The sequence below is a fragment of the Lactuca virosa genome, chromosome 1 (assembly GCF_052849685.1).
Source record: "Lactuca virosa cultivar CGN04683 chromosome 1, Lactuca_virosa_CGN04683_v6, whole genome shotgun sequence".
Lineage (NCBI taxonomy): Eukaryota > Viridiplantae > Streptophyta > Magnoliopsida > Asterales > Asteraceae > Lactuca > Lactuca virosa.
In genome coordinates this window covers 79,286,222-79,307,584 of record NC_136426.1, presented here as the reverse complement: position 1 = coordinate 79,307,584, position 21,363 = coordinate 79,286,222, and the positions used below count along the sequence as shown (strand labels likewise).

General features: G+C 35.7%; 1 protein-coding gene and 1 long non-coding RNA gene across 2 annotated transcripts; both read left to right on the top strand.

Moving 5' to 3' along the window:
• Window positions 1-602: 602 nt before the first annotated feature.
• On the top strand, window positions 603-1,443 carry LOC145148219 (uncharacterized). Its single transcript, XR_013729119.1, has 2 exons — window positions 603-792; window positions 1,034-1,443. It is a non-coding gene; the product is annotated as an uncharacterized LOC145148219 (long non-coding RNA).
• A 10,105-nt stretch (window positions 1,444-11,548) lies between these two features.
• LOC145148203 (Tetratricopeptide repeat (TPR)-like superfamily protein) lies at window positions 11,549-13,916 on the top strand. Its single transcript, XM_079075123.1, has one exon. It carries the CDS (start codon window positions 11,663-11,665, stop codon window positions 13,604-13,606), a length of 1,944 nt encoding a protein of 647 aa, XP_078931249.1. The 5' UTR covers window positions 11,549-11,662; the 3' UTR covers window positions 13,607-13,916.
• The last annotated feature ends 7,447 nt before the right edge of the window (window positions 13,917-21,363 follow it).

The following is a 21,363-nucleotide window of genomic DNA, read 5'->3' as shown; positions in this document are numbered from 1 at the left end:
ATGGATAAGGGTATAAATTTGATTATTTAAAATTATATATGTTACAAAATGGTTTGAATCAAATTTTGAAATTTATAAAAAGGATTTGGATCAAAGAACTGTGAAGTCTAGCTAGCTTTATATTCCTTATCCAACTCCTTTTCATTTAAGCCTCATCAATTGCTAGTATGTTTGAGTGAAACACAATATTTTTACTATTTTTACTTTGTTCAGCTTTAGTCCTTTCAACAAACACAATGCCATGATTAATTAAGTTAGTTATATTAAACATAACATCATTATTTAATCTTTTATTTATTAGATTTTTTTTTAAACCATAATCACATTTTTAGCTATTCACATTATTTGTTAAACATCTATTATATAATTAACTTTTTATTCAAAAATCTATCACCAAAAGTATCCCTTCGAAACCTTTAAAACGATCTCTCAAATTGACTATAAATTTTATTTTATTTTCAAATTTCAACAACTTTCCACAATTGTAAAAGGGAGAGATTTTCGAAAGATATGGGGAGTAACTTGCAATTTACGAAAAGTTGGAAAGCATATAAACTCATTTAATTGATAAACTCCTCCACTTTCTCAAGTCTTTGGCGGTGGTTGAATACTTGAATCAGAGAGAAAGGGAGCAACCGACATTGAATTGTGAAAAAAGAGTGAATTCAAGAAAATTTCTGCAACATCTGGAGGGGTAACCGGTTAGTGAGTGTTAATTAGGATTAAGACACAGATTTTGTAGAGAAATCATGTTGGATTCGGTTCATAGACAGAAAAAAGAGAAGAAAACAGGTATATATATTGTCTAAGTTTCATACTTCATACTTGAATCTTCGAGAGAATGATTCCAATTACTCAAATATCATAGTTTATCAATTACACCTCACAAAAAACTTGTAAACAAATTCCAATTTTTAAAACTATTCCACAATCTCTTTTTTCAGTTTACAGTTCTGAATCCATTGATTAAAAAAAATACTTGAAATCAGTTGCATGAGTGTTTAAGTAAATTAGTAATCACAGTATTTGACAGAGATAAAGAGAGAATGAGGATGAAAAGATTTCGTTTCACATCCCACATCGCTTGGAGTAGAAAGTGTTTCCGATTATTTATACATCAAATGGACTTCAATTATCGCCGAGTTTGGTAACGCGAGCTTGTGACTCAAGTGAGGGCTTTAAAGTGGGTTGGACTGAGATTGAGTCTTGTTTGGTTGGGTCAAGCTGTTGCAAAATCTGGTTTGCCCGTTCCAAGTTCGGAGTTGGATCAAGTGGCTAGAGCGAAGGCTTGGGCTTCTTGGTTCCTAGAGCAGAGGGCAATGCGTTAGGCTGGCTTCACAGAGCTGCGATAACTTCCCGCTTCGAACAGTGGAAGGATTACAAATCGGTGCTCTCTTGGCCCAAATAATCAGCTTGGCTCCTTCTAAATGGACTCCCACTTTTTTCTTCTTAACAATATTTTAACTAAGTTGATTTCAGTTGGACAATTGGTGGTGGAAAGTGGAAGGTATTCAATGAGAATCTGGTTATTGCCCAAGGCTTCATACGAGGGTCGTTATACATGGTGTCGATGAATGAGAAAGTTGGGTTCACTGAATCTACTAGAACTAAGAGGGTTCAATTTGCAGACTTGAAGCCTGGAGCTACAGGGATGTCAGCTGAGCGAGTTCGGAAGTCTAAACCGAATAGAGATTTTGGTAAGAGCATGAGTCGTGTTCTGGGCACTGGGTGGAAACAATAATGGGTTTGTAAGACTGAAAGTCGAATGTTAAAGTCTCTCCTGGGAACTGCTGATTTTGGAGAATGTTTATCCACTAAAATTCTCTAGAGTCGATGGTACATGCTTGTAGAAGTCGATTGAGATTGGGGATGTTTCTATCGCAACTTCTGCCCATGACTGGGTATGATATGATCGATATTCAGTTAGGGCTCGGGGGAGCTTTAACTAGTCGCTCTGGTATTTGATCGAGAGGGACGGCTGCAACTAAGGGAAATTGATTGAGTTTTAGCTTGTTCTTGGGAAACTGGAAGCTTGGAAGACTTGTTTGGTTTGAAGATTACTTGAGTTACTGTGTTGTTCATGTCTCCAACTAAGAGATTGTTGGGTTTGTATAGTCATGACAGACAAGTCATTTAAAGTTCAATGGCCAAAAGTGTAACTTGGTATAATTAACAATGAGAACTGATTCGTATACAATAATTTTTTATCATACACAACAATTGGTGTTTTAAAATGTTGTATTGTACAACTATATAATGCATGAATTGTTGTGTATGACAAAAAACTGTTGTGTTTACTTTGGTAGACAACTCAAAAGTCAAAAGGATATCTCCATTCTTGGACCAAGTAATCCATATCCTCAAGCTTCTTTTAATATGCAATTTATTGATTAATTGAAAACTCTTCTGAATATTGTAGAATTCAAATTTTCTCCTTTTCAAATAGGATATTATAATCCTAAAAATTTTCTTTGGTCGGTATTTTCTAGTGATCTTATAAAAACAACAAAGTACATTGCAATTTGGTGTAATTTGGTCTTTGAATTATTGTTGAGATGTTGGGCGCTTATGAACATTCCAATATTTTTGGTTAACCTTGCTTGAGCCTGTTTTATTGACTATAATTATGATTGTTATGCTCGAGCTATCCAAGATTTTGAAACGAACTTTTTTTTTTAACATGTTTTGCTTACTATTTTTTAGCATAGCTTGAAGTTACTCAAAAATTGGAATTTTAGATTGGACAAACAATTTTCTGTTTAACAAGAAATAGCGTTTGGAACTTCATATTTCTTGTTTTTAAGGCAACGTTTGGTGAGTGAGTCTGAACGGAAAATGACTGAATAAAACCATTTTAGTTGGCGTTTGGCGAAAACAGAATGGGACAAGGTGGAACAAAAACCAAGTTAAATTTTAGTCCCACCCAAAAAGATAGAACAAGGTTGGACAAAAATGTTAAATACTAAAATACCCTAATTATCACGTTCGTATTTCCCTACGAACACCACATTAGCACAAACATCACCAACCTTCACTTTCGTTATCATCACACTTTTGAAGAACATCTCCACCGTTGAAAGAAAAAAAAAATCACCCACTATTACTACAATAAAAAAATGCTATCATAATTCAAAGCCATTTGGTTTCTCCTATATTCAATGCTCTTCTGCAACCAATATATATATACCAGACGAATTCTTGCGCGTTGCGCAGCGAAGATTAAAAATATATTGTTAAAATATATGTTTAAAATGGTTATGTTATTGACATTAACTTTGAGATAATATTTTTACACAAATATATATATATATATATATATATATATATATATATATATATATATATATATATATATATATATATATATATATATATATATATATATCTTCCTAATAAAAGTCTCTCTAAGGTGCTACATGTCCCTCTTATAAACTCATTCAATCCACGTGTAATTTTCTCACATCTCCTCAGAAATCTTTTCCCGCCCACTGCATTAATAACGGAAATCAAATACATAGAAAACGTTTTAATCAAATCAAAATCATAGAAAAGGATAATTTGAGAGTCTCCTACTAATTAGCAACTTTGTTACCATATTCTAAGCAATCTTTTTTGAATCTTTTTGAATTTATTTATCTTTTGCCCATTATATCTGCATTATAATAGGAATGAAATAATGTTTGCGATTTTATCATTTATCATTTATATAAATATAAATCTGTGATCTAAAAATCTTTCTAACCTTTGCGTCTTTCAAAGTTTGGTTCCTCTATACGTCTTCTTCTATGCGGCTCTGGTAATTCATTTTCATCTATACTTCTTATTATGTAACAGTAAGTATTGTTCTTCTGTTACAGTTCTCATTCTCCTCATGTTATGTGTATATGCATCCGTATACGACATATATGTGTTGCTTTTTTCTAAAAAAAAATTTAAACTGTAGTTACCCATCAGCCATGTTCTATACGGATGGACTTCATACCACTGAATCTCTATTATACGTGTCAATCATAACAAATAGTGATATTGATGCATCGGTAACAAAAAGTATACTGCTTTTGTTTCTATAAACCATAAGGCTGCCTTACCTGTTGTAGCATCAACGTAATGCTCCCAAATGATGTGCAACCTACTTTGATTGAAAATTATAATTAGCAGTAACTTATTTTTATACTTTTATGTGTTTGATGTGTAAGTGTGTGTGTGTGTGTGTTTTATCTGTTTATTGGTTTATACTGTGTGTGATTGTGTATGTGAGGGCCGAAAATCTTATTACTTATTGTTATTGTTACTTTTTTGATCTTGTGTGATGTTTAATTCTGTTTTTCTGTAGAAAACTGAGAATTCTATTTTATAGCAACTTACTTCTAAAATCAAAATCATTTACAAAACTGTACTTTACAACAATTTTCTTTAAAAAAATTAACTCTAATTTATATGTCCGTTCATCGATGTTAATATGTGTTATTATATTTTTTTTTGTAAAAAAGTTGGTTTGGTATGATGGGATGGATCTTTTGATTTATGGTTTTTTCTTATTAAGCCATTATAGTAAAAAAAAAAAACATTAACACAAACATAACATGATAACATACCATTTCATTCCTTTTTCTGATTCCATTCCATTATACCAAACCAACCTTTGTACAAATCAAATCTTTTAAACAAAAATTACATATGAAAAATAGTGATAATTCTTACCTGTATTTGATTATATGTAATTTAATCATATCTGGAATGAACTTCTGCCCACCAAAGCCAGGTTCCACAGTCATTACAAAATCCATTTTAAAGGATTTTCACCTCCAATCTATGAACCAGTGAAAAAAAATATAGTTTAGTTATTTCAGCCAACAAAACAACCTACATAGGGTAATTTATATCCCCCAATATCATATTTACATAAAGAGAGATAAAATGATATTTTGAAACACCATCAAATACATAAATGTACATTATTTGTGTTATATTTGATTAATTATTTTAGCAACATAACATTGACAATCATTTTTATATTTCTCATCAAATTTATATAATTTCCTATATTTTCAGATAAATGGCTGCACCCAATGTCACTTTGCACATATTCATGTTTGGAGAGGTATATGTATTTTTTGTTTCTTATACATTCATAAAATGTTTTGAATGCATGTTTTGGATTTTTTTTGTTATGACATGATGAGTTCATAGCATCTTGCTTTCTAATATTTTCTCAAATTATTTCAGCCAACTTTTAGGGTCATACCATGACAGATCCATGTTGATTCATTAAGAAGAGAAAAACACAAGCATTCATATTTATCAAGACGCTTTAAGACTTTAATCAGTACAAATTCTGAAATATATTTTGTAATATATTTCAATCAAACACCCAATGTTAGAATACTGAGTAGTTATGAGTCAGATCGATAGATTTAACATTAAATGTCCAAAAGAAAATGACTTGCTTTAAAATAAATAAAAGAAAATATACCTTTAAGAAAACAACATCAGCTTTAGGAATGGCTTCAAACATGTCCCCACAAATTCTTATATGCTCGAGATTATTATAACCAATGTTCAATACCAATATGCCTACAAATCATAGGAATAGGCTTATATAAATTTGGAATCTTGCATAAATAAACCAAATGTAACATCCCAAGTTCGGAACAAGAAGTGAAGGGTGTTAAGTGTAAATAAAGGAAGAGACTCGACGAGTAGGTACGCTTACTAGCCGAGTCGGAGCGGGTTTGGATCGCGAATTAAGTGACCAACTCGCCGAGTCGGAGGCTTGGACTCGACGAGTTGGTGCTGGAATGAGAAAACCCTAATCTTAGGGTTTGCACCCTATTTAAAGGACTTTATGTCCCTCTTCCAGCCTCCTAAACCCCCAGAGAGTTCCAGAAAACCCTAATTTCGTGTGAGGCTTCATTGTTGAGGAGATTGGGGCTTGGAAAAGGAAATTGGTGGAAGGAGCTTGATAAATTGGAAGCTAGCATCAAGGGGCTTGTAAAGATCTGGGATCTACATCAGTTTTGGGCACATCTCTGAGGTAAGGAGCCCTTATCTTAAGCTATTTCCTTTTTGGTTCATCCTTGGTGGTTGTTTTGGGAGTTCTTTAGCTTGTTTTGAGATCTATTTCGGATTTAGAGTTAGATCTGAGGTTGCTACTCCAGATCTAGACTCATGATGGCCTAGGATGTCATAAAGCTTCAGTCTTTGAGTTGTTGGTGAAGCCCCTTTGTCTAAAACCCAAGCTCTAGTGTGTTTTGGGCCTATATCTCCTTGGTTTCACGTAAAGTTTGCAACTTTATGTGAGGGTTAGGCTGTAGAAGAGTGGATCTATGGATTGGAGCCCCTGCATGGCTCGAAAAGCCTATGTATGGATTGAGAACTGAAGAGACTCGGCGAGTCACATGGGTGTACTCGACGAGTTGTATGAACATGTGCATGGACTCGGCGAGTTGGAAGAACAACTCGGCGAGTCTGTTGAAGATTGCCTTGGACTCGGCGAGTCAGGTCGCAGAACCCCAAACCTCTTCTGGTTAAGACGCAGATCAGTGAGTCGAGGGGTGACTCAGTGAGTTGGACAAGATGGGACTCGAAGATCGTTGGACTCGACGAGTCTTGTGGTGACTCGGCGAGTTGAGTCGTGTTCTAAGAGTTTTCAGAGTATAAGGACTCGACGAGTCAACGGGTTGACTCGACGAGTAGGGTCAGTCAGGAAGTTTGACTTTGGCCTGGACTTTGACTTTGACCTTCAAGGGTATTTATGGAATTGGTTCTTTGGTAGTGTTCTGTGGTGAAGATCGTGTCGGTGGTCGGAGTAGGTTGGTCTTATCTTTCCAGTCGGCAATTGCAGGTGAGTTATCCTCACTATATCGACAGGGTCTACGGCACCAAGGCCGGCCCTTTATCGGATGGAAATTCGGGTATTGTTGTTATGTTATTGCTTTGCTAGATCTGCATCCTGGTATTTAGGATGATGTTATGTTAGTGACCTGGTTAAGGTCGGTACCCGGTATATAGGGTAATGCTATGCTAGTGACCGGTTAGGTCGGAATCCTGGTTAGGATGTTGATATGCTATGTGATCTGTTAGACTGATAGTCTGGTTAAGGATTTGTTATGTGATGAATTGTTTTATGTGCACATGGTTGTTTGACGGGGGTTGGGTTGAGGCGGGTCCTGCTTTGTGCTGTAGGCCAACATACCCAGGGCGGACCGGATATTCCGAAGGCCCAGTGAGCGGTCCGGATAGGCTGAAGGCCCCAAGAGGGCGGACCAGACGTGCCGAAGCTCGGAGAGTGGACCAGGCCGACTGAAGGCCCGGTGTGGGCGGACCAGTCAGTCATACTGTAGACTCAGAGAGTGGACCATGTGGATTGAAGGCCCGGTGCGGGCGGACCAATCACACTGTAGACTCGATGTACATGGCTGGACTGGGAGGGTGGACCCGGTGGACTGAAGGCCCAGTGCGGGCGGACCAGTCACACAGTAGACCCGATGTGCATGGCTGTTCTATTTGTGATATGTTATGAGTATGTTTATGTGTGGTTGGTATTTTGGGGGTAACTCACTAAGCTTACGGGCTTACAGTTTCAGTGTATTGTTTCAGGTACTTCAGGAGATCGTGGCAAGGCGAAGGCGTGATCGTACCGCTCCTCATGTTTTATGATTTATGTGATATGGTTCTGGGGATACTCTGATGTTTAAACTATTTTGAAAACAAGATGTGTGAACTTAATGGTTTTTGAATGAAATAAAAATGTTTTAATTTGGCTCAATTTTTATGGATGTTACACCAAAATTGTAAGATAATATAATGCACTTAAACTAAGACTTCAAACAAAGCACTACTGTGGAACTAAAGATTCAAGTAACAGTCAAAATAATCAATCAAGAAAAAATCCACTTATCAATTACTTCTCCCTCTTATATAAAACAATTATATATATGGCCCCTTTAAAAAAAATCCACTTCTATCTATGGTCCCTCTAAAAAAAATAAAAAATATATAAAAAAAACTAAAAACATTTAATCTGCACCTTACATTCAATGGCCACGTAAAAGTTCATTGTGTCTTATACAATAATTTAAATTAACGGGCATGTATATATTTCCCTAAAGATATGAAATGAAGTGTAAATTAAATAATAAGCTATAACTTAAAATACATGTGTTTTATTTATTTAATTATGTGTCATTTAAAATTTAATGATATCATTTTATATATTATGATCAACAATTTTATAAGTCACTTTAATTATATAAACACTTTGTACAATTTTATTATTTATATAAATTTCAGTATTTGTTGTATTTAAATTTATATTCATTCTTTAAAATTATAATTTTGTAGCATATCGATTAATACAGAATGTCAAACCACTGACGTTTCGTAATTTCAACCAATAATTATGTCATTATCATATTACTAACAAAACATATACATTTATTAATTAAAATATTTTATTATCAATTCTCAACAATTAAATTATAATTTAATTAAAATTATTTTTTAATTTTTCATCCGTGGTGCCCACGAGTTATAACCTAGTATATATATATATATATATATATATATATATATATATATATATATATATATATATATAATCTCTATTATTTTGAACAATAATATTTATTGACATCAACTCACATTCCTCATTAATAGAATTAAATATAATTATCTATTTAGTATTATTTTTAACAATTATTATTATTGATTAATTATATTTTTACTTATGCGATCATTTTCTAATTTCAATAATAATATTTATTTAAAATACAATTTATTTATAGCTAAATGTAATTTATAATTTGATGTTATTATCATTTAAAATTGTTATTCATTAGTTTTAAACCACTCATTATTAATAATAAGTTAAAGAAGACTCTTAAGAAACACTTAATATTATTATTAAAATGTGAAACATACACAAAATAATAAAGTGATAAGATAGACAATTTGCATTTCAAAAGAGACTTGCATGGATAATATGACATATCCATGTAATTTGATTTTATTATTTATAATTATTGCTTATTAATTTTAAAACCACTTGTTATTATTAATAAGTGAAAGAAACTTTTAAAAAACACTTATTGTTATAATTAAAATGTTAAACATATATTAAAATATAAAGTGATAAGATAGACAATTTGCATTTAAAAAAAAGGCTTGCATGGATAATATGGATAATATGACATATCCATGATTTTTAATTAATTATTGTTTTGAAGCAACATGAACATACAAACATGTATACAATAGTTAATTAAATATTATATATATCATCTTCCATAACATATGATCGATAACATGAATCTAATCTAATTTACATTAAAATTTCAACCACAACATACAATGATATTCTTAAAAGAATACTTAAATCAAGAAAATACAAAAAAGAATTAGTATATAATAAACTTACAAATTAAAAACTTCAACATAATAACATGGTTCGAAAAATTGTTCAAAGCCCTCAAACCAACACAAAAAACTTTAAACTTGTTTTCTTTGTGAATTTTGTATATGATTTGTATTTGTGTGTTTACCCAAAAAGATTGACCTTTTTATAGTAGAGTATCCATTAATTGTCGTTAACCAAATGCTAGACAAACAACATATCCGGTCTAGTTTTGTGTTGTCCAGTTCTACCTTGTCCCACTACGAAACGCTAACTAAGACTAGTCGTTATGGGCCCGTGGAGGGGCGCTATTGCTGACATGGCAGCACCTCAACGGCGTTACCACGGGGGGAACACCGCCCCCTCCAGCCGTTATGTGGTGCTTCGTTATGGTGGCAACGGATGATAACGCGTTTCGATTTTTTCAATTTCTTCATTTTACCGTTGACAAACGGTAATATTGTTTAAATAAAATAAAAAATTCTTTACCTATAAAATCACCACTTTCCTCTCTATTTCATATAAATCACCACTTTTCTCTCAAAACATTCCAAAAAAAAATCTTTACCTATGCTTTCAAAACATTCCACAAAAAAAAATGAATCTCTTCGATGATAGTGACGACGATGATATGTTTGTCACTATGATGTACGAGTATTGCACGAACGTGCTAATACAACTAGATCCAGCTCCTTTATTAACCAGACGTGCGACGTTAAACAAAGATCGCGAAGAAGGGCACATACGTTTAGTTCACGATTATTTTGCGGATGATTGTGTCTACCAGCCACACGATTTCAAAAGAAGGTTTTGTTTGCGGAAAAATGTATTTGTTCGGATAGCCGACGCGTTGGAAAGTAGATATTGTTTTTTTTTTTTTTTTTTTTTTTTAATATAGCTTTTACATTATTTTAATACATTGCTTCTTTCAAATATAGCTTTTATATATTAAATATACGTTTAGGTATTAATTTTTCCAAATGAGATATGACGCTAGAGGTAAACGAGGATTTATAGGGTTGCAAAAATGTGTTGCTGCAATTAAACTTATGGTAATGGAAGAGTCGCATGATTCGATTGACGACTATATGAGAATGTCTGAGAGAACTGCAAGAGAAAGTTTGTATAGATTGGCGAGAGGTGTTGTTGAAACCTTCGGTGACGTTTATTTGCGCAAACCTTTGTTGAATGATATACAACAACCATATGCGGCGCACGAAGAAAGACATGGTTTTCCGGGTATGCTAGGAAGCATTGATTGCACACACTGGAACTGGAGAAATTGTCCCGTGGCGTGGAAAGGCCAGTACGCAAGTGGTCAACATGGAACACCTTCGTTGGTATTGGAGGCTGTTGCGTCCCAAGATTTATGAATTTGACATGCTTTTTTCGGGGTTGCGGGTTCGAATAACGACGTGAACGTTCTTGATCAGTCACCAATTTTCGACGATATTTTGTCAGGAAAGGCACCAGATACTCATTTCACAGTGAATGTAAATGAATATAAGTTTGGGTATTACCTTACGGATGTAATATATCCAACATATTTCACATTCGTGAAGGCGTTTCGACACCCAGTAACACCAAGAGAAATTTTTTTCAAGAGAAAACAAGAAGGAACACGTAAGGATGTGAAACGTGCTTTTGGAGTTCTGAAGTCGAAATGACACATAGTTGAACATGTAGCACAACCATATCAGTTAGACGTTCTACAAGATATTATGTATGCATGTATCATAATGAATAACATGGTGGTTGAAGATAAATAACGAAACATTGCGGAGTATTCTGCTTCGGAGCCCAGACACATGCAATTTATATAGGGTCGTAGATATTCAAGACGCACGAAAACACAGACAACTTCGAAAGGATTTGCCTGATTTTATGTATGATGGAAATGAAAACGATAAAATTAGGGGCAAAATGTAATTTTTTTTAAATGTTATGTTTTCATAATGTTTTTTAAATGTTTTGTTTAATTTAAAAAATAAGTTTTATTTAAATAACATGTTTTAATTAATTAATTAATTTTGTTTAAAAAATAAAAATTAAATCGAAAAAAATAAGAAAAAATAATTACATGGAAAGTTAATGGAAAGTTAAAGATGATATAACTTGTCTATTTCCTCGGGTGTTATAACACGACAATGAACAGTGAACACCGAGTAAACCTTCGATATTTTCGCCCATTCTTTTTGATTGCCCCTCAGGTACACCATGGCGAAATGAATATAAGTTCAAATTCATTCAAATCTCGCCTTAACAATCATGTTAATCACAGAAGACTTGTGTATCAAAATCTTGGACAAGTGCCCAGATATCAAACAATTGAAAAAGATACATTGTAGGTTAATTATTGATGGAAACCTCGTCTCAGCATCGCATATTGCTCTGAAATTAATGAAAGCTTATTCTGAATGTCGCCAAATCGCAGTTACCCGCCAACTGTTTGACGAATTTCCTCAAAAAGATGTAGTCTTCTTCAATGTGATGATTAGAAGCTACGTAAACAATGAATTCTACGAAAAAGCACTTCGTATGTACAGAAGCATGTTCAAGTTCAACATTAACCCTGATCATTTTACAGTTCCTCAAGTTCTAAAAGCATGTTCCGTGTCTGAGAATTTGTGGGTCGGATTACAAACCCATGTTGCTGTTCTCAAGAAGGGTCTGCATTCAAATCTTTATGTAGGGAATGGATTGATCACAATGTATGGAAAATGTAACCAGTTACTGGAAGGACGCCAGGTGTTTGATGAAATGCCTAGTAGAGATATCGTCTCCTGGAATGCTATGGTTGCTGCCTACGCCCAAAACCGGATGTTTGAAGATGCATTGGAGATTTGTAAGACAATGATGCAATGTTCTACCTCAAAACCTAACGCAGGCACCATGGCCAGCCTTTCCCCTGCTTTAACAACTTCTACTTCATCTACCAACGTGATGTTTATGAAAGAAATGTTCATGAATCACGCTCGAGAGAGTTTAATTTCATGGAATGTCATGATAGCTGTGTATGTCAATAACTCGATGCCTAAAGATGCAGTTAATCTTTATCAACAAATGGAGAATTACGGAATCGACCCGGATTCAATCACAGTTGCTAGTATCCTACCCGCTTGTGGAGATCTTTCAGCTTTATTACTAGGAAGAAAGATTCATTCATATGTAAAAACAAAAAGGCTTCTTCCTAATCTAATAGTAGAGAACGCCTTGATTGACATGTATGCTAAATGTGGATCTTTAAACGAAGCACGCAAGGTGTTCGATGAAATGCCAACAAGAGATGTCGTCTCCTGGACTTCCATGGTCTCTGCTTATGGCATGACTGGAGATGGTGAAACTGCTATCACAGTCTTTTCAAATATGCAAAATTCCGGAATCGCCCCTGATTCCATTTCCTTTGTTCCAGTTCTATCAGCCTGCAGCCATTCCGGATTACTAAACCAAGGAAAACATTTCTTCAAATTGATGACTGAAGAGTATAACATCATTCCAAGACTCGAACACTTGGCGTGCATGGTTGATTTGCTAGGAAGATCAGGAAGAATCAATGAAGCTTATGATTTTATAAAGAAAATGAAAACAAAACCAAATGATAGAATCTGGGGTGCTTTGTTAAGTGCTTGTAAAGTTCATTCCAACATGGAAATTGGTCTTGTAGCAGCAGATCATCTCTTTGAATTGGTCCCTGAACAAGCAGGGTATTATGTTTTATTATCAAATATATACGCAAAAGCAGGTAGATTTAAAGATGTGACAACTATTCGTTCAATCATGAAATCAAAAGGAGTGAAAAAAGAGCCTGGTGTTAGTAATGTTGAGCTTAATAATCAAGTTCATTCGTTTCTTGCTGGAGATCAATCTCATCCACAATCTAAACAGATTTATCAAGAGTTGGAAGTACTTGTGGGGAAGATGAGGGATTTTGGGTATGTGCCTGAGGTGGATTCTGCACTTCATGATATAGAAGATGAAGATAAAGGAAATCATCTTGCTGTTCATAGTGAGAAGCTTGCTATTGTGTTTGTGATTATAAATACTGAAGCTTTTACGCCTATACGGATTACTAAAAATCTACGTGTTTGTGAGGATTGTCATATTGCTGCTAAGCTTATTTCCAAGATTGTTGAGCGGGAAATTATTCTTCGGGATACAAATCGGTTTCATCATTTCAAGAACGGGATTTGCTCGTGTGGTGATTATTGGTGAGATTTTTGGGTTGAGTTCAAATGAGAACATCAAAAAAGTAGAGATTAGAGAATTGTGAGAACCAATCTTGATCGTTGATGATTTCTAATCCAATGGCAACAATTAAGATTAAGAAAATTGTTGGGCCATTTTTGTTGATTTTTGACTCATTAAGGTTAAATTGGTAATTATGCATTCCAATCCAATAACTACCTTAATTGGTAATTTTCGGGTGCGGTTTGAATACTGTCAAACCGCACCATAAAAACCGCAAGAGACGACAATATTTAATATATTATAATATTTATTAATAAAAATATATTTTGTTCAACTTCGACCTCTTCAGTTCTTCGCCACTGTGCATGCATTATGTTTTGCTATATTGTTATAAAATTTGACATTTGTATCAAAGTGCATACCATTAACATTTTTCCTTTTGCTTATCACAAGCAAAATGCAATTCGAATCAAAAGCCACCTCTATCTGTATAAACACTAATGATTAAGTAACGCAATTTGAGATTATAAAACCAAATCCCTTGTTGCATCAACATATAATGCAGATCTCAAAATCGTAATATCATAAAGAAGTCTATATATTTCGATAAGAATCTACCAAATAACGTATAACTATTTCACAAGCATATTAAATACATTTAGTGTGGGTAATTCTATGGGGTAATTACTAATCTAGCCAAATTAAGAAAGTCATTAGCAGTTTTTAGCCAAAAATTAGTAAATGTCCAAATATAGCCCACGAAACCGTAGGTTTCGAGTTTCGTCTACTGTTTCGTGTTTTGTATAATTTTTTTTTTTTCATTTTCAACATACAAAACCGTAGGTATCTCGAAACCTACGGTTTCCCTAACCGTAGGCTACGGTTTTGTCAAAAAAATACTTTTTTTTTTTTTTTTAAAATCTACTACTTTGGGGGCTTTAACTACTGTTTTGTCAAAAAAGCTACTGTTTTGTAAAAAAAAAAACGTATTTTATGGGAAACCTACGATGTACAAGTGTTTACTGCACAAACTGTGCAGTAAATGCTTGTACGCCGCAGGTTTCCAAAAAACCTACGGTTTCCTTTTTTTTTTTTTTTTTTGTTTTTAAAAAAAAAAATATACGAATACAAAATAAATAAAGTCCGATGCTATTGAATCGATTTAAAAAAAAAATAAATTCCGTACGCTTCATACGAAACCGTAGGTGTACAAGTCGACATTGCACAATCTGTGCATTGGACACTTGTACACCGTAGGTTTCGTATGAAACCTACGGTTTTATATATTTTTTTTTTCGATTTTTTTCAAAAAAAATTTAACCACATATACAAAACCTACTCCTAATCACAAATACGGTAAAATTTTGATGAAAAGTAGACAAACCTGGTTGTTTTTCGGATGCTCCATTGAGAGAAAAAAGTAGCCAAACTTAAGAAAACAATAGGAAAAAAGACATAAACTGAAATTTTTTTCATTTTATACTTTGGGCTAATGGGCCATGAAAAAGTAAACGGGCCCGTGAAACAGTAGCCCATTACCACGAAATAGTATTTTTCGGGCTTAAACAGTAGTCAACCATAAGTTGACTACGATTTTGTGGGCTATTTTTGGCTATGTGAGATTTTTTGGCTATTTTTTGATAAATAATTAACAAAAATGGCTAGATTAGTAATTTCCCCTAATTCTGTGGTATCCACTTAAGATTGTGTTGAGTTGTCAAGTTATCAAGATGATGGGTTTTCGTATCTACATTTAAAATTTCAATTTAACTTTAAATTCCTTATTTCAAGCAATAGCAACTTCTTCGTCTTCTTCTTCTGGTTCTGGGTGGTTTAAAATGGTGACTTTGTGCACCTCCGCATCAGGAGGAATACTTGTATGAGTTTCTTGCTGTAAATCATCATTAATGGAGGAGATCTGGGGCTCTTTCAAATGAAGAGGATCATGTTGGTGTTGGTGTTGGTAGGATGCCATTGAGGAGGCCAAATGGTACTTTGATCGATACAGAGAATCAACAACATGGGCAGAATCATAAGCATTCACCTTTAAAACGCTCCCACATGCCTCAAGCACCTCAACAATAACTTCTCCCATCTTCCCCCCTACAAACCATAAGATTTGTGGAAATGTTATAAGATTCATATAGAGAAAAAGAAAGGACAGATAACTAGATAAGTAACGAATAACATACCTTCTTGTTGTACATCAATAATAATCTGGGAGATTCCTTCCATGCTTAACCCGTGGTCACCCGCCTTTTGGATGGCTGAATAAAGTAATAAACACTTTTAAACACATTCGGATCAAAGCTTCCCATGTTGACTCAGAAGATGATGAAGATGCCACGTGTATAGAAGAACAAGTGTCTCCATCTCTAGGTAATGTAATTGCATCAACTCTTGAAATAAAACTACAGTTTAAACATAACTAAACAAGTGCCTATACCAAATAGCAAGCAAGATGTGGGAAACGAGGGCAAGAATGTATGAACAGGGATTGGGTTTGTGGGGGTGATGGTGGGCCCCTCTTTATGTAACATCCTAAAATTCAAGACTAAAAATTTCATTTTTAATTTAATAATTATAAACCATTTGTCTGAAAATATTATAGAAACAACTCATATCTAAAACCAATATATCAATAGTCAAATCATGTCATGATAAAACAACATCAGAGTATAACTCTCGAGAATCTCATGTGCGGAAATCATGTTGTGATGCGTTGCAATCTTGTCGGCTCCTTTCCTTTCGAAGAGGTACCTGAAACCAAAACTGAAAACCGTAAGCACAAAGCTTAGTGGCTTCCCCCATCATACCACATACCATACAATAAACATACTGTCAGACATATCTGGGTGCCCGACCTACCCTGCTGAGCATACCTGGGTGCTCAACCGACCCATGTCAGACATACCGGGGTGTCCGACCTACCCCTGTCAGGCATACATGGGTGCCCGACCTACCCATGTCCGGCATATCTAGGTACCCGACCTACCCTCCGGTTTATTTCACCCGGTTACAGGGACTATTTCACCCATACCACCACCACATAATAACATAGCAAAAACATACTATTAGACATATATGGGTTCTGGTCTACCCCTTCGGCCTCTTTCAACCGATAAACGGAGACTATTTCACCCCTCCTACCACTATCACATAATATTATAGTATACTAGCACATAAATCATAACAGATAGTGGCATACCAGACAATTATCACAAAGACAATTATCTCAACTAAAACCAACTACTAGTGGGCCGGCATTGGTGCCTTCGACCCACTTCTACTGGAAGGTAACTTACCTCGAATATCGGAAAGTAGCTAAAAATCCTCGGCTCCGACAATCCACCCAACTCAAGCTCCTATACATAGAATATTCCCTTTAATTTCCCTTTCATACTCATAACCCCTTAAGGGTCAACTCTGGTCAAAGTCCAAGTCAAAGTCAACATCCTGGTCAAAGTCAACATTCTGGGTTGACTCAACTTGCAGAGTTGGCTCATCAGCTTGCCGAGTTCCATAAATCATAAAACCCTGAAATCGCGATCCGACTCGTCGAGTTCTTTCACAAACTCGTCGAGTTCCTCCTATCAATAGAAGCGGGACTTCTCAATTCAGCTCGTCGAGTCCGTCCTTGAACTCGTCGAGTCCTTCTTTTACATAATCGGGACACTCCGACCCAACTCGTCGAGTTCTTCCGTCTGATAAGCTTTCTTAATAGATTAAGCCCCCATTCTTTAGATCCAAGCTCCATACTTCATATATATACCGAAAATGTCCTTTTAAGGGTAAAGTTTCTAACTTTACCCGTTATTACCCTTCCTTAATGGATTTAGCTCAAACCCTAACTCTTTAAGACTTAGATCTTGATCCAAAAGCCATTAATACTTCAAGCTAAGGCATACAAACTGAGATCTAGACCCTAGACACTACATGAACACGTAAAGTCTCTGACTTTCTCTCCATGCATGGCCTTTTGGAGCTTAAAAGGCCAAAATGATATCCTAAAGCTTGCTTGGGGCTTCAATGGCCATAAAGTTTGCACCTTTATGTGAAGGCTCTAGATCTGAAAGGGCATTCACTTGGGACGTCCATTCCCCAAGGATCAAGATATTTGGACCAAAAACCCAATAAAAGTGTTAAGAAGGAGATCTAAGCAATCATTTCGCAAGTTTGAGACTTGCTTACCAAAAAGTGACGAGGATAAGGTGAAGTTTCTGGATCTACAAACTCCTTCTTGAGTCCTCAAGCTTCTTCTTCTTCCATAAGCTTTAAACACACAAAACTCTCTCAAGGATGGCTCACAAACTCACAAAAGTGTATTAGGGTTTCGTGGCTAGGGTTTGGGACAATGGAGGTTGTAAATGAGGCCAAACCCTAGAGCTTAAGTTGTTTAAATAGGGTGCAAAGTCCCGATTTTAGGTTTCCCAAACCCAATCCAACTCGTCGAGTTGGTCCCTTCCAACTCGTCGAATTGGTTTTCCAAAAACATGCGGCCTTGATTTCCAACATGTCGAGTTCTTCCCCATCGACTTGACGAGTTGCCTTTCTTAATTGAATGTTTTTCTTTCCTTAATAGGCCTTCTAGATTCCGGGTGTTACACTATATTTGTTGTATTATAAATAATAAAATAAAAGAGAAAAATGTTTAAGAAAAAAGAAAAACACAAATTAAAAGGGTAAATTAGTCTTTTTCAAGTTTAACGAGGACTAATTTCACAATAAAACTTCCTGAAACAGGACCATTCATCCAATTTTTATAGGTTTGGACCTGTTTCCAAAAAAATGTGTACCAAAAAGACCATTTTTGCACTTTCCTCTTCTTTCTATTTTAATAGATTGTCAACTTAAGTCAATAATAAAAATCAATGCTTACCTTATTCCATACCCTAATTTAGGGTTTTTTGATGAAAGTTTTAGCTCCAATAGTAGAGCTTCCATGAAAGCACGATGCTTTTCCATAAGAGGAGAACTGCAGTCCTCGATAAAAACTACAACCAAACAATGAAAGACACGAGCAAATGCAGACTTATAGAAGTCGGCCTGCAGAAAAAAAAATTATAGTTATGTAAACAACTTAAAATTAAACTTTAATCTAAAATTAATGAACGTATGTATTTGCTTGGCATGTCGGGGATTATCCCAGCAATATCTATAAAAAGATACTGGTTACCATAATCAACTTATTGTCCTAGTTCCCATGATGAGTTAATGACAAGATGTGTAGGCAAAAGGAACAAGTGGAAAAGTTTTTTAATGACAACATCAGGGGAATCAAGAAGAGCACTTTAATATTGGAGAACCTCTTTCATAATTCAATGGAAACATTACAGCTTGAGCTTATATATGCCCAACAACAGTTGTTTTCAAAATATATGTAACGACCCAAAACTCAAGGGCAAAAATTTCATTTTTCATTATAGTCAAACACAAATTTTACTTCATCCAATCATTCAAAACATTACTTAATTAAAACGTTTATCAGAGCTCATCCCAAAATCACATAATGAGGAAAACACGGGTGTGTGTGCTGCGATCAAGCTGAGCCCTTCCTTTCCAAAACAATGATACTTGAAACCATAAACAAAACTGTAAGCACGAAGCTTAGTGAGTTCCCCAGAGCATACCCCACACAATCCACATAACCACATAATCCATATTAGCTATAACAGCTACATAAACCATATCAACTACATAAGCCATGCATATAAACATATAAGGATGCCGTGGAAACCCTCCAAGGTCTTACTCCAGGACGGCGTGGGCTCCCCCTAGGGTCTTATACCTTCGTGCCATGGGCTCCCCCATGGTCTTTACGTGGAATGCCATGGGCTCCCCCCATGGTCTGATATCCAACTGCCACGGGCTCCCCCGGGGTCTTCCATGTAAATGACAAAGAGTCACAAGCATACTACATATCACGGAACATAACTATCCTACTACATAACACACACACACACATATATATATATATATATATATATATATATATATATATATATATATATATATATATATATATATATATATATATATATAAACATATAACGATGTCGTGGACTCCTTCCAGGGTCTTATACATATGTGCCATGGGCTCCCCCACATGGTCTTAGCTATTTGCCATGGGCTCCCCCCATGGACTTTACATGGTATGCCATGGGCTCCCCCATGGTCTAATAACAAACTGCCACGGGCTCCCCCCCCCCCCCCCCATCGGGGTCTTCACATATCTACTCAATAACATACTAGCACATCCACATATACATGCATATCATACATATCAGTAGTGAACCAACAATACCACTACAACTAACTGTTTGGGGCGACCTTGGTGCCTTAGACCCATTGATATGGTGAGGAGACTCACCTTGAATGCAGAAGCTTCCTGAAAGAAATCCTTAGCTGTTGTCTTGTCCACTTCCTAAGCTATCAATACCAAAATATCACCCAATTAGCAATTAGGTTCTATACAATGATCCATAATCCATACTTAAGCAGTTAAGAGCTTTACGTCTAAACTTCGGAGAACCACCAAATGAAGCTCTTAATGCACAAAGTTGGCACCTTTATGCATTTGCATGGCTCAAAGGGTCTTAATGACCAACTTAACCCAATAATACTCATCTAGGACATGCATGAATGGTTTCTAGCCTCAAAGATTGCAACTTTATGGGCTTATAACCTCTGAAATGCTAAGAGTAGCAACTCAAAGCTCCTGAAGTGGTGTCTACCCACTAGATCTTGCTCATGAGGCCAAAAAGGGACCAAAAACCCACATATTCATAAATAACTACATCTAGTGATCAAGCTCAGAATTTTTTACCTTCTTTGAGCTGAAAATGTTGCAAGAAGTCTCGATCTACAAGCCCTCCCTTAAACCACCACCTTGTATTCACCTTCCACTTCTTGAAATGCACCAAAAACCACCCAAAATGCACCCACAAATCTCACAACACTCTTGGATGAAGCTACCATTCGAAATTAGGGTTTAAGGCTCTGAGTATGAAAGAGAGGCGCACCCCCTTGGACTTAAGGTGCTTTAAATAGTGAGCCAACCCTAAAAATTAGAGTTTTGGAGATCCTGGACGTACGCTGGGCGTACGTCTTTCGCACCCGCGTTTAACTTATCCAGCACTACGTCGGGCGTTCCCCGGCTTACACTGAGCGTACTCATTGTTTGTCACCCTTGCATGCATGCTGAAATACAAGCTTTTCCCACCCAGGGACCAAAAGTACCAAAGCCTTCAAACTATCATAACTCCCTCATTCTAGGTCCGTTTCCGACGAACCTTATATCAACGAAAAGGCAACGAGAAGCCCTACACTTCTATCAACTCATTCCTTTCTTAATATCTTCCAAACAGAAATACATTTTCCACAAAAGCCCAACTGACACTTTACCGAAATACCCCTAGGCTCCAAAACACGAACCGAACACGCGAATCACTTCTAATACATCACCCGCACCCAAATGGGCCTAGATCTTACCTTTTCAAAAGCCCTAATTCTTATGATGACCGATCTTTGGGCCACAACCTCAGACTAGGAATCGATTCGGAACAGGGCATTACAACTTTCCCCCACTTAAATTAGATTTCGTCCTCGAAATCATTCATTACCATCCCCGACCTACCAGACAACCTGAGCAACACGACCACAACCCGAGAATACCACAGCCTTCCTAAGGCAACCAAAACCATACCTAACAGAAATCTCCAACCCAAAGAAAACGAATCTTTAATCTGTTGCAGAAGACCACCTCTATCCTTCCGAAACTC

Coding starts and splice junctions, on each gene's coding strand:
- LOC145148203 (XM_079075123.1), top strand. CDS start 11,663: ATGTTAATCACAGAAGACTTGTGTATCAAAATCTTGGACAAGTGCCCA.